General features: G+C 39.8%; 1 protein-coding gene across 1 annotated transcript in view; it reads left to right on the plus strand.

Moving 5' to 3' along the window:
• THSD7A (thrombospondin type 1 domain containing 7A) overlaps positions 1-12,795 on the plus strand; it is a 324,043-nt gene that overhangs the window by 283,422 nt on the left and 27,826 nt on the right. Inside the window, exons 17-19 of the mRNA XM_048510570.1 lie at positions 5,196-5,201; positions 7,616-7,749; positions 10,598-10,751. Of these exons, the coding sequence (XP_048366527.1) occupies positions 5,196-5,201; positions 7,616-7,749; positions 10,598-10,751 (294 nt within the window). The remainder of the gene's footprint in view (positions 1-5,195; positions 5,202-7,615; positions 7,750-10,597; positions 10,752-12,795) is intronic.

Genomic DNA, 12,795 nt, shown 5'->3' on the forward strand with positions numbered 1-12,795 from the left:
ATAAATGACTAGCACCAAAGCCCATTTCAACATTAAATAAGATGGGCTCTAGAAAGTGGGGAGGGAGAGCTGGACAGGAATCTGCCGCCCCCTCCCTTCTCTCCCTCAGGAGTTTGTCCTCAACACCAGGGTCTGCCCAAGCTGAACTTACTAGAAGGTTCCACTCTCCATCATTCAGGTGGGTCCCCCTTTTTGTTTGGGTTGGGGGGAGGTTGGGGGGAGAATGGGGAGGCAGGTGCCAGGGCTGGCGGGAGAGTGGTGGGCCTGACAGTGTGTGTGTTGGGAGGGGGGTAGTGGAAGAGCTATTGCATGGCTGGTGAGGGGGTGATGAGGTAGGTGCCAGGGTCAGGGGGAGAGCAGCGGGCCTGCTTTGATCTGTGGCTTGGGAGAGGAATGGATGGTGAACAGGAGGGCCATTGTGCAGCCAGCGGGGAGGACAATTTGCCACGCTTGCCATGCCAGGCCTGCATTTGTCTGGGGTTGGGAGAGGATAGTGGAGTGAAGCAGGATGACTTTTGTGTGGGCAATTTGGGAGAGGGGTGTGTGGGAAGTCTTTTCTCTGGGAGACGGTAGGGGAAGAGTGCCAGGGATAAGCAGGAGGGCTTTGTGTGGAGGGTGGCCTGCCACCTTTGCCCCAATGCTTGCTGCGGCCAGCTTGCTCCTGGGTCAGGAGAAGACAGGAAGGGGATTGACTGGCAAACCCTCAGCCAATAGGTGCACTGACAGTTCTGCTCACCAATCAGTTGAGGGTTCGTCATTGCGGCTGGCTAACCCTCAACCAGTGGGCACATGGACAGTCCTGCATTCCCACTGACTGCGGGCTCGTCATCATGACACTTTGCATATTACTCAATTATACAGGGTAGGATGGGTGGTAGAAGCCAGGCTCAAGCCTAAAGAGCCTTCTATCACCCTGAATTATTCTTCCATTGGAGGAAAGCTTCTGAGGCTAGAAGAGGACTTCAAACTTTGCTTAGTGAAGTGAGAGTACGTATGCTAGCATGTATAGTCTAATGACCTTTTAAATATTCTGCAGGCAGCTGTAATGTCTGCCCATTCTTTTTCCTTTGTAGCATATGGATTTCTCTTGGCTTTTACTGGCCCATTGGTATTCTATGGAAATTTACTTGTACGCTTTCCCCAAACACATTTTGTGTGTGTGTGTGTGTGTGTGTGTGTGTGTGTGTGTGTGTGTGTGTGTGTGTGTGTGTGTGTGTGTGTGTGTGTGTAAAAGAGAAAGAGAGAGAGAGAGAGAGAGAGAGAGAGATCTTCACAATATATATAAAGGCTAGAGGCAAACCCAAGAGATCTGCCATGCAGGGATGACACTTCACACAGATATTTAACAAGATCTTGATTTGCAGGAGTATCAACACTGCTGTCTCTCAGAAACAATTTAATAGAAGAAAACCATCTTTGTATATCCTCTCATTGATTTACATTCATCTTAAATGGCTTTAATCTGAGTTTTTCTCCTGAAAGAAAGAAGCCCTGTTTCCAGATATAAATTCCCTCTAGTGTGGGAGGAAGAAAATATGAAAGGGTGTCTGTGTATATATTTGTGTATGATGGAAGTAGAATGCTGGCCATTTACAACTGAATAAGACATTTTCTAAAATGCCATCATGTTGACATTTTGCAGGGCGCAAGGAAATGGATGACTGATTTGATTTTCCAACTAAGAGGATGCAATTAGTTCTAGTTTTGAACATAATAAGTGTTAAACTAAAGCCAATAAGCCAAGTTTGTAATCCAATTTAATACCCTACTAAAGTGAGCTCGAAGGGATAGATTTGGTAGTAAAAGCAGTCAAATCATGTAGGCAAATAATTTTAATAGGAGGAGTTGAAACCAAAGCTTCCTCTTTCAGAATAATTCACAATATATAGAGTAGTTCACAGTATACCCCCATCCTTCAGATACCAAGGACAGTGGAAGGTTTAGTGCCTGTATGCCAAAGATTGTGTGCAGTGTTTATTATCTTTGACTGTGCTGCCCTCTAGTGGTAGCTAGTGTCATATCTGTTATAGTTTCAGATTTACATTTCCATCAGAATGACTACCAGAGTATCATTTTTGTCTTTCAGTCTGAATATTAATTTTCATATATTTCCTGTACTTACATAATGAGCCCTGCTAGTACTTGAAGACTTGTTTGCTTGCTTAGCACACTTTGAATTTGTGAAATCATCTAAATGTATTTATTTGTTTGAGGATTTATAATCCTCTTTTTAATTCAATATGGATTTTCAAAGACACCAGTATTAAAAATAATCTAAGAACATTTCAGATCAAATTAGGAGCATGGTTTTAGTTGCAGAAAGAAGTGGGGTTGAGAGACTTGAGACAGGATTTTAGAAAGGCCAGTGTGAAATAGCCATTTTTTGCTTCTGGCAAAGGAAGTTGGAATATAAAATTAATAGAGGCTACACAGAGGAGCATCAAAAAGATTGGATGTCTCTGGCACTCTCTGTGTTTCATCCTTGTCATGTTTTGTAGACAACAAACCACCATTTGTGATGGCATCCAAATTTGATGAAATGACAAATTATGTTTTGTTCCTTATTGACAAACCAGGATGCCAAACGCGGTTGGTTTGAACCTCTCAGTGCAACCAGGTCATCATGGTGAGCGGGTGCAACATATTCCCACAAATTCACTATTTTAAAATGTTAAAGAAAATGGCTCTTATGAATACAATGGTCAGGAAAAAAAAGAAGCACAATATTCTGCTCAGTCACAGAAATATTTGCACCTCACTAATGTGTTATAAGGTTTTATGTAAAAGAGTAACAGCCTACAAAACAAGAAGGAGAGCTGAACACCATGTCTCTACAAAATGCAAGCCTGGCTCAGTTGTAAGCTAGCTTTTTCCATGTTTCTCTTCTCCTCCCAGATATTTAGATATTTTGGGGTTGGTGGCAAACTGAAATGTGCTACTGTGCCCTAACCTTCATGCTATAATTTGTGCCTGTCCTCGTGGCATAGTTTAATCACCATTTGGAATTCTGCCTTCCATGGCAAGTATAAAGAGTCGTTCGGCAGTTCACATGTAATTGGCAACTGTGACTTGCTGCTGAAACAGACATGTCCAATTAGCTGCTTGTTCACAAGGGAAAGAGTAAATGTGCCTGAGGAACCCCCCCCTCCCAACTTGTTCATGTATCAGCAGTTCATGTTTCACCATTACATATGAATGAAGCCCCAGAATGCCCTGTGTTGTCTCCTTATGCCGTTTTCTATAGCACATTGTTTTTTAAAAGTCCTCTGCCGATTGGATGTTGCAGCAGTGACAATAGCCAAGTAATAACAGTGCAATGCCAAGTGTCCCTTAAATGGGCTGGGACAGGGTTTTGCAACCTGCAGCTCTCCAGATGTTCATGGACTACAATTGGCCATGCTGGCAGGGGCTGATGGGATTTGTAGTTCATGAGCATCTGGAGAGCCACAGGTTGCAGACCCCTGGCTGGGGGGAGGCGTATGGTGTGGAAGAGGAAGCTTAGAGGCATCACATGTCCAGCCAGTTCCAGTTGTCAGAGAATTGCCCCAAACTGTGTGACTAATCAGCTCCTGATCTCCATTTGAAGGAAATCAAGAAACAGTGTATGTAGCTGGATTTGCAATGAAAGCAACACATTAAAAGTAACGAACCACTGAGAAAAATTCCGTGAAATGTAAATATAAGGATAAAGTTAAACACATTTAGGGACTAATTCTGATTCATATAATTCTTGGATATTCTGTTTTGTTAATCCCATGCAGATGTGACTTGTTTATGTCGCACATATTCCTTATTATATACTTCCTTCATTCGTATCCCCTCTTTCTGCCCAGTGGACCCAAAACAGTATGTTTAGTTCCCTTCTTTTCCACTACAATCCTGTGAGGTAGGCTAGGCTGAGAGTGTGTGCTTGGCCCAAGGTCACCCAACAATCTTCCATGGCAGAATGAGGATTCAAATCTAGGTCTCCTAAATCGTAGTCCTACAGTCTAATTCCTTCACCATCCTGGACGTTTATTTTATTTTTGCTAAACATCTATGAAGGAAAACGTCTACATAAATCCAGCCATGTTTTGTGGCATACTTTTGAATGGACCCAGCACCCAGTCCTCTTCACTATACGCTGAGTCACCATGGGCCAGTCCCACACTCTCAGCCTAACCCTACTTCACGGCATTGTTGTGAGAATAAAAGAGAAGAGGGAACGATGTAAGCTGCTTTTGGTCCCCATAGGCAAGAAAGGTGGGATATAAATAAAATAAATAAATGCATAAGGTGTTATCCTTTAGTGGCAGATCTAAGTGGGCTATGGTCAGTTAACATTGAGTGTCATATAATAAATCTGTTATATTTTAAGATTTATTGAAAGTGAACACAGCTACCCAACTGAAACATCAATATGATTGTAGTCCAAATTTGAAACTTGGTACTGTATCATTTGTAGAGATCTATACTTGAAAAGACTGATTCCATTTGCCTAGACATGTACAACTTGTGCACTATTTGGTATCTGCTGTTACCATTCCTCGTCTGCTTAACCAAGGAGGATATTGAATCCTTACAATATCTGTTTCTAATCTGTCCCTAATTTCTTCCCGAACTCAAAAGCCATATAAAAACTTGACAGTCATAAAATAAATTCAGTTCTTGTTTTATTTTGTATAATCCTGCATATCTGTAATCCTGAAAATATGGGTTTGGTATCTGTCTTTCCACAAAACAAGCTATTGACTTTTGAATATCTTGTGTTGAATAAATATGCTCTGTAGTGTGTGGTGTGATAAAAGCTTCTGTTGTGTCCTTTTCAAAGAGCAAAGAAAGATAAATGTTTCTTAAGGCATGTAAAAATTACCAATCAGATGGATTTATGCCTGGCCATGTAGAAATTGTGGTGTTCCTTGGCTTCTAAATAATCGCTGCTATCAATAGATGCAGGAGAACTTGATCCTGTGCTACTGGCAAAGCCTAGCATATGTGTGCTACTGCCTTTTCATCAGGAAGCAACAAGTTTTCATGCAATGTGAAAAAGAAGACGAAACAAAAATAGGCCCTTTTTCCTTTGGGGTCTGAGTTTAGTGCTGTGAAGCAGCACAGTATATGCATGTCTGCTTTTGAGTGTCTGTTTTGCGTCCTAATTAATTGTTTTTATTTACCTTTGCTCATTCCTTTGGGTTCATGGCCAACACCTGCACCAGGCCCAGGTAAGAGTCTGTGAAACAAATACACAGCATTCAGGCATGCTTCCAGATAAAGTTTATGTGTGCACTGTCTGCCTGTTGGAATAACTTTTCTTTAAGATTATATATGTGCCATTTGAAATTCTTTGAGATGTGCCACAGTCATATAGAACATTCCTTTGTCCCAGCATGGGGAGAGGGGAAAGAGTGTGTGACCCAGAGAAGAGATCAGAACAATTCCCTGGTCTATTACCATAAAGATTTGGTAGATATGAGGGATCCAAACCATCCTTGGGTGGGGTGGAGGAATCTCTCAGTCATTCCCAGTCAGATGGTCACATAGTGAGCTAAAGTATTCAAAGGCTGTTAAGCATCCATCCTTGTCTCCTTTGAAGTACACAAATCAATTGTGGAACCATAGGAGGAGTAATATACCACATCCTTTCTAGACAGCTATGAAGACTCTGACAATCCAGCAATCAGATGGGTATAATGCCACAGATTCTACCTTCTGAAGCTGCCATTTTCTCCAAGGGAATTGATCTCTGTCATCTAGAGATCAGTTGTAGTTCTGGGAGATTTCCTAGTCCCACCTGGAGGTTGGCAATCCAATATAGTGGCCTTTTGCTGCTCAATTGTGCATCCAATAATCTCAGCGTGGATCCTTGGAGTTATTGTCCCTGAGTATTCTTCTGGCTGGTTGAGGTGCAAAAATGAGACAGGAGACATTTTTTAAAAAATAATTTTAAAATCATTTTTCAACACATTAAACATATAAGAGAAAGAAAAAAGAAGAAAAGTAAATAATAGAAAACAGACATGATTACATCAAAAAAAGAAAGATCTACCCTCATTAAATTAAGTACATATTACATAATGGATTCCAATATAACATTTTCTAATTGTTAGACTTTATAAGGTTTTTAAATCTTTATTATTTATTTTCTTCTAGGCATTTTTATCAATGCATTAATTATATCTTAAACATTGTTGAATTCCAGACTTCAAGATATTTTGTTTTTACATGATTAAGTCAGGTTGATATGAAAAATAAGGACTCCATTTCTCTCAAATTCATATTTTGGATGTCGGTTCACAAGATTAGTTAGTTTGGCCATGATAGCATATTCTCTGATTTGATCCTCCCAGCATTCTATTGTGAGGCCTCTATCAGGTTTCCAGTTTGTTGCAATTATAACTCTTGCAACAGTTATTAAGTGCCAACACAGTTCATTCAGTTTCTTAGGAAGCTTTTCTGGTAGTATACTTAACAGCATTGTTTTTGCAGCGAGAGGAAATTTAAAGTTGACTATCCTTGTATGTATTTCTATCCAAAACTTCTTGGTTTTTTTACAAGTTCACCACATAAATTTCCAACCTCTTCATTACAACTCCAGCAGACATTGTCATGTCGTTTAGTCATCTTCTTAATCATTTCAGGTGTCATATACCATCTAAAAATATTTTATACCAATTCTCCTTCAGTATCTGACTTGCAGTGGATTTAATGTTTTTAGTCCATAATGATTCCCACTGTTGAAAAGTTATCTCTTCTTTGAAGTTTTGCATCCATTTTATCATGCATGTTTTTACTTGTTCCATTTCTGTTTCCATTTTCAGTAGACTCTTATATATTATGCCCATCAAATGTTGTTTCCGTGTTACGGCCCTTTTTCAAAATCTGTTCTGTAGTTTTCATTCTGTGAACTTAATTCTCTTTTAAATCTAGATGAAATCTGAAAATATGTCAGCCACTGTATTTTGCTTCCCTCTATGAGAATTGAAATTTATTTATTTATTTATTTATTTATTTATTTATTTATTTATTTATTTATTTATTTAACTTGTATACCGCCCTCCCCGGAGGGCTCAGGGTGGTTTACAACAGGTAAATAAAATAAACAGGTAAATAAACAAACAAATACCGTACATTTCGTACTGGTCCTTATTAAAATACAGTGCTCAAATTATAACATACCATTACAAAAGCAACTGATGGCGTCCAACAGCTTAAACTCCTCTGGGGGGGGGGACAGCAGGGCCCCCACTGTTAAATTTGGTTGACGCTATAAGATGTGAGGGACTGTGGTGATGGTAATAAGCAGGAGTGGAAATTGGAAGGGTGATTGCCGCCAAATTCTTCCTATCCATAGTCTTCTGCAGTGGTTCCTCAGAAATTTGAAAGGCTAGCCATCATTTGTTAGTGGTGACAAACATTTGAGCCTGGAAGTGGAATCAACAAAGATGTGGATGGCTTTTTTTATGCCCTTCCTTGCCAGTGCTTATATAAAAATTCATGTCTCCTAACTTCCATCTCAAAGAGTTTCTTAAAAACATTAAGAATTCTAAGTAATGGTGCAGTAAATAAAGGCTGTAGTGTTGCTAATTACAAATGATGAATTCATGAATTCAGCTCATCTTCCATGTGTACATTCCAGGTATACGAGGCTGTCCCGTGCCACAGTGACTGCAGCCAGTATATAGGGGTCACTGATCCATGGAGCGTGTGCAAAGTGACTAATGTGGACTTAAAGGAGAATTGTGGAGAGGGGGTGCAAACCAGAAAAGTGAGGTGAGCTCAGCTGAAAAGCTGTCACTTCAAACACCCTACAGATTTATAACAAGACAGCATACTTTGGAAATATACTTTGAGACATTTATCCAAAAGTCTGTCTACCCATTTTTGAACCAGTAGTTTGACTTGGGAGAATTCTTTTGGAGGACTTGAAGCCCTCCTTGGATTTTCAGCACTTGTGGGCTTAGCATTCTGTAAGTCTGGATGAGGCTGCAGCTCCTTTGCTCCAACCTGTTTTTTATGCTTGTATTGACCAGTACATGAAGATAAACTTTACCCCAAATACATACTTCTATCTAATAGATGAAATGTCAACTCAGTTGCTGCAAAGGCGTATCTCACTCTGCATTAAAAATATACTAATATGCATTTGCTGAAGAACTTCCAATATTGGGGGGGGGGGGGGGCTAGATGTCAAAGTATAATACACACACATGCACACACACACCGGTTCCTTTTGGCACCATCCCTTCCTGATAGCTGCATACCCTTTACTTGTCCCATGCTGTGCTGATTGGCTGTTTGTTGCTTTAACTCTGAGTAAGGAATAGGATTAGAATAAGCACACTTCTTGATCGATACAGAAAAGATCTGAATAAAGACTGGTGTACTGTATGAGTTTTGTTACTGAATGAGTTCAAAATGGGGCAGTGTTCTCCTTACCTATTGACTATGTGTGCTGTTTCCAGAAAGTTCAGTTTGTATGTGAAGAACTTTGGTGTGTTTTTACTACTCTTTTCTGCACAGCTGCATAGACCTGCAGCTTGGCTTTGGAATCTGGTGTTTCCAGTAATGATGGGACAACCAATTACTACCAGAAAGACAGGAGGCTCAATTGCTATGGCCCTAATGAGGACACTGTTGTCAGGATCATTCACACCAAAGTGCCAGATGTTCATTTTAACCTGTCACAGGTATACTGTTCAGCTGCCAACGTTTCAGGAAATTATGTTTGAAAACAGTCACACATGAATAATTTCAAAGATGTATTAGATTTTAGCTTCAAGTTGTCACTAGGTTAAAGATAAATGCAACTCATTGCAATAGCAGCGAAAGTATCCATTTCTTTCCCCACTATTAATTTGTTCTCACGATAGCCCCACTGCACTGCATTGAGAAGAGAGTATGGTTTTATATAACAGCCGATGAGGAAAATGGATATGGCTGTGCTGTCAAAGTTGCAAAAGAAAATCATTTATTTCAGTGGCTTGAATTGCAGTCCTTTGGGAACAAAGCATAGAATGCCCTTTTCATCCTGCGTAAATGTCATTGTAAAGATAATTCCTTTAGCAAGTAAGTTTGCGCAGGGAGAATATCTCAATGGGTCATGTTCACAAAAAGGACAATCCCATTTCAATCTCACTTTCAATCTTCCAGTTTAAAAATTTGAGGTGAGTAATCAATGGTAATAAAGTTGATTAGCAGAATTTGCAGATATTGAGGCAGTAAAAATAAATCTACCCTATCAGACGGAGAATAAAATTCAGCTACAGTTCGGATATGTGGTTGCAAGCATAAGACCTGGAAGAATTTTGCATTCTTTTATTTTTGTCTGTTAGAAGCATGTGTTTTCATTCTTACTGCTAGTATTCATTACAACTGTAAGGAATAAACAAGAGGGTATGTAGTTTTTTGTTCTAAACATAGTATCACCATCTGTTCCCAGTGCTAAGACTGAGTTTGAATAACCTTTGTGCATATATGCCATCAAAATGCCATCATAGGAGAGTGACACCTGTCAAAATTAATGGAAGTCAATGAGCTTTAAAGCATGTAACTTTGCTTAGTGTTGCATTTTCAAGAGCAGAGAAGAAAAAGTCAGTGTAGGAAGGGGGCTGGAAGAGTCAGAGTTGTGTCTAACACTGCAGTCATAAAAAGGGTCACACTTTTCCAAGCCCATTGGTTACCTGGAACTTAAAAAGGGTATTAGGATTGCACTGTAAAAGAGTGAGCTGTGATTTTAGACAAAAAAAGCACAACAGAATTAGGACTGCCCCATTGAGATTATATTAGAAACAAAATTAAAGGGGCCAGCTGTGGGAGACAAAAAAAATAAGCACTCTGTCACACATGACATTAAGCATGTTGTATTTTTTTCTTTCACCAGAATTTGGTTTACATACATAAAGAAAAGCCTTTCTATATTATGTAACAGAAGGTAAACATCACAATCAATACAGATTCTCCTGCAAGACCTCTTGACAGCTGAGTTCAGAATAAAGGGGAGGGGAGAACAGAGGGAAACATTCCTGCTCCAGTCATTGTTAATAGTCCTTCAGCCTTATCCACAGATTATTGTGAACTGCAGCAGATTGCACATGGCTCATGTACAGATTACTGCATGCTCATCCCTAAGAGAGGATGGTGTGAGAGCGTCAAATGAGATGGGTAAATAGACGGGCCTGAGAAATTATTTAAAAGACAGTATCTTCGGCACATGGAGAAAACAGACGCCGACTGTGGACTCTGGTTTTCCATTAATTTTGCTTCTAGATTGTTAAATATTGATTTTGTCTTTTCAAATCCTAGGGTAATTCTTCCGATTTCTTACTTGCATTCTACACCACAAGAAGTGTAAATATGTGCAATTGGGTTTGCTCCCGTTTTTTCACTGTTCCTTTTGTCTCTCCTGTCCCTTCCTCCCTTCTGTTCTCTCCTCATTGTCAGACTTTAGATTGTTAGGGTCATGCCTTTTTTGTTCATGTCATAAAGTGCTGGATATATTGATTTTACTGTATAAATTGTAGGCAAGAAACATGATTATTTATGATCAGGCTACTATAATTATCCTCAACATCTTTCTATAAGCACCATAAAAATATACCGCATGTCCTTGTTTTTCTAGGTGTATGCTAAATACTGTGGATGGCCCTTCAGACACTGTTGAAGACTACCTATGTGACCAGGAAGAGATGCCTCTTGGTGCTAGAAAGTGTGCATTGCCATGCCCAGAAGACTGTGTTATGTCTGAATGGGGCCCATGGTCTCGGTGTCTTTTGGTAAGACATCTGCTATAAAGAATTTCTTGGCTTCAGTTTAAGGAAATGAGAATTATGTCACACAATTATACTTTCTTGTCTAATATTCTTTTTCTATCAATGGCATAATGAGACTACCCACCCGCTATTGTTTGCACATAACATAATCATGTATACATGAGCTTTCCTGCCAAATGTCCAGTTATAGCTGACATAACCCCAATCAACTGGTAGTCCTGTTTGCTAGCTGTTACAATACCTGCCCTTTTCGTAATTGTGGCTACCCAATTCGATAGTCAACACATGCAACAGCCATTCAGCTACAGCAAAGGCATGTCTCGCTCTACATTAAGAATATACTAATAAATATACAAACAACTCCCAGTTTTTGTGTGTGCTAGGTTATAAGAATATAATAATCCCCCCTCTTGAACTTTGGTACCATCCTTCCCTCTTTATCACATTGTTCCAGCCACTTTGGCTTCACATTTTCTCTAACCATACTCTTTCAGCAGTGGTGGGATCCAGAAATTTTAGTAACAGGTTCCTATGGTGGTGGGATTCAAACAGTGGCGTAGCGCCAATGGGGCTGGGCGGGGCACGATGGGGGCGGGGCATTAATAATTTCTCTGTTACTGTAAAAAACTCTTACTGTAAAAAAAAGTTCCTAATTTCGAGCTGGTATCTTTCTGTCCATAATTTAAACTCATTATAGCAAGTCCTATCGTCTACTGCCAACAGAAACAACTGCTTCTCCTCTAATTGACTGCCTGTCAAATACTTAATACTTTCAAATACTTAATTTTGTTTCTAGAAATCAAAAGAAGGATACTTTCCTTAAACAAGGAACTTTACCATATTACTAAAACATGTTTTTAAAACAGCCCAACAGGGAGAACTATCTCCCATTTTCTACCTTCGCTAACCAGCCACATAGGAAACAATAGGACTTTATGATTTTTGGACCTAATAGAATTTCTAACAGAAAAGCAGACCCAATTAGTAACCCCCTCTCGGCACACACAAATAATTAGTAACCCACTCTCGGGAACTGGTGAGAACCTGCTGGATCCCACCTCTGTCTTTGAGGTTAAGGAAGAGGGAACAGGGTAATGGGAGGCAGCATCTTACTTTTTCTCTGCTCCTTATTCTCTGCTTTGTGGTAGGAGCAGGCCCCCTACAGAACTCTCATGCCCTGACAACTGCCCTGCCTTGTCAATTACTGATGTCAGCCATGTCAGTTGAATTAGCTTAAGGCATATATTGCAGGTTTCTTATCTCAGTATTCCAATATGTTTTCATAAACAGCCGTTATTATTTCTCTGGTGAAGGAGGTCTTTCTGTGGTGCCTTAATTTTTTCTCTCTCTTCATCTAACCATGTCTGAACATGGCTGACTTTGGATTTAAGAAGTTTAACAACACTTTGTGAATTTGCATTTTGTAGCATCTTCATATTTTAATCAACACACACACACACACACACTTAAGTAGATGTGGAACACTGTGTTTTCTCCATCTCCTTTGTGAGAAGGACCTTCAGTTTACTGTTAGGTAAATATCACAAAACAGTTTATCCTCACACAAATTATAAGATGATTGTTAGATTTATCTTGCCCACATGTTGCTTTCCAGAGCAGGATTTACTTTTATATCCGAAAAAGTTAATTTCTGGAGTGTTGTGTGGTTTCTGGGTTGTATGGCCATGTTCTAGTAGCATCTCCTGACGTTTCGCCTGCATCTGTGGCTGGCATCTTCAGAGGATGATCCTCTGAAGATGCCAGCCACAGATGCAGGCGAAACGTCAGGAGAAAATGCTATTAGAACACGGTCATACAGCCTGGAAACCACACAACACCCCAGTGATCCCTGTTGTGAAAGTCTTCGACAATACAAAGTAAATTTCCTCTCTTTTCTTTTTCAAATCCCACAACTCTCATAAGCTTTCCTGCTTAGTATCAGAGTGTGGATTTCCTTCAGAGAATACAGACTAGCAACTCACGTGTGTCTTTAGCGTAACTGTTTTGTTTACACCAGGGACTCAGTACAGATTTCTTTAATCTGACT

Source organism: Sphaerodactylus townsendi, linkage group LG11, assembly GCF_021028975.2.
Source record: "Sphaerodactylus townsendi isolate TG3544 linkage group LG11, MPM_Stown_v2.3, whole genome shotgun sequence".
NCBI classification, from domain to species: domain Eukaryota; kingdom Metazoa; phylum Chordata; class Lepidosauria; order Squamata; family Sphaerodactylidae; genus Sphaerodactylus; species Sphaerodactylus townsendi.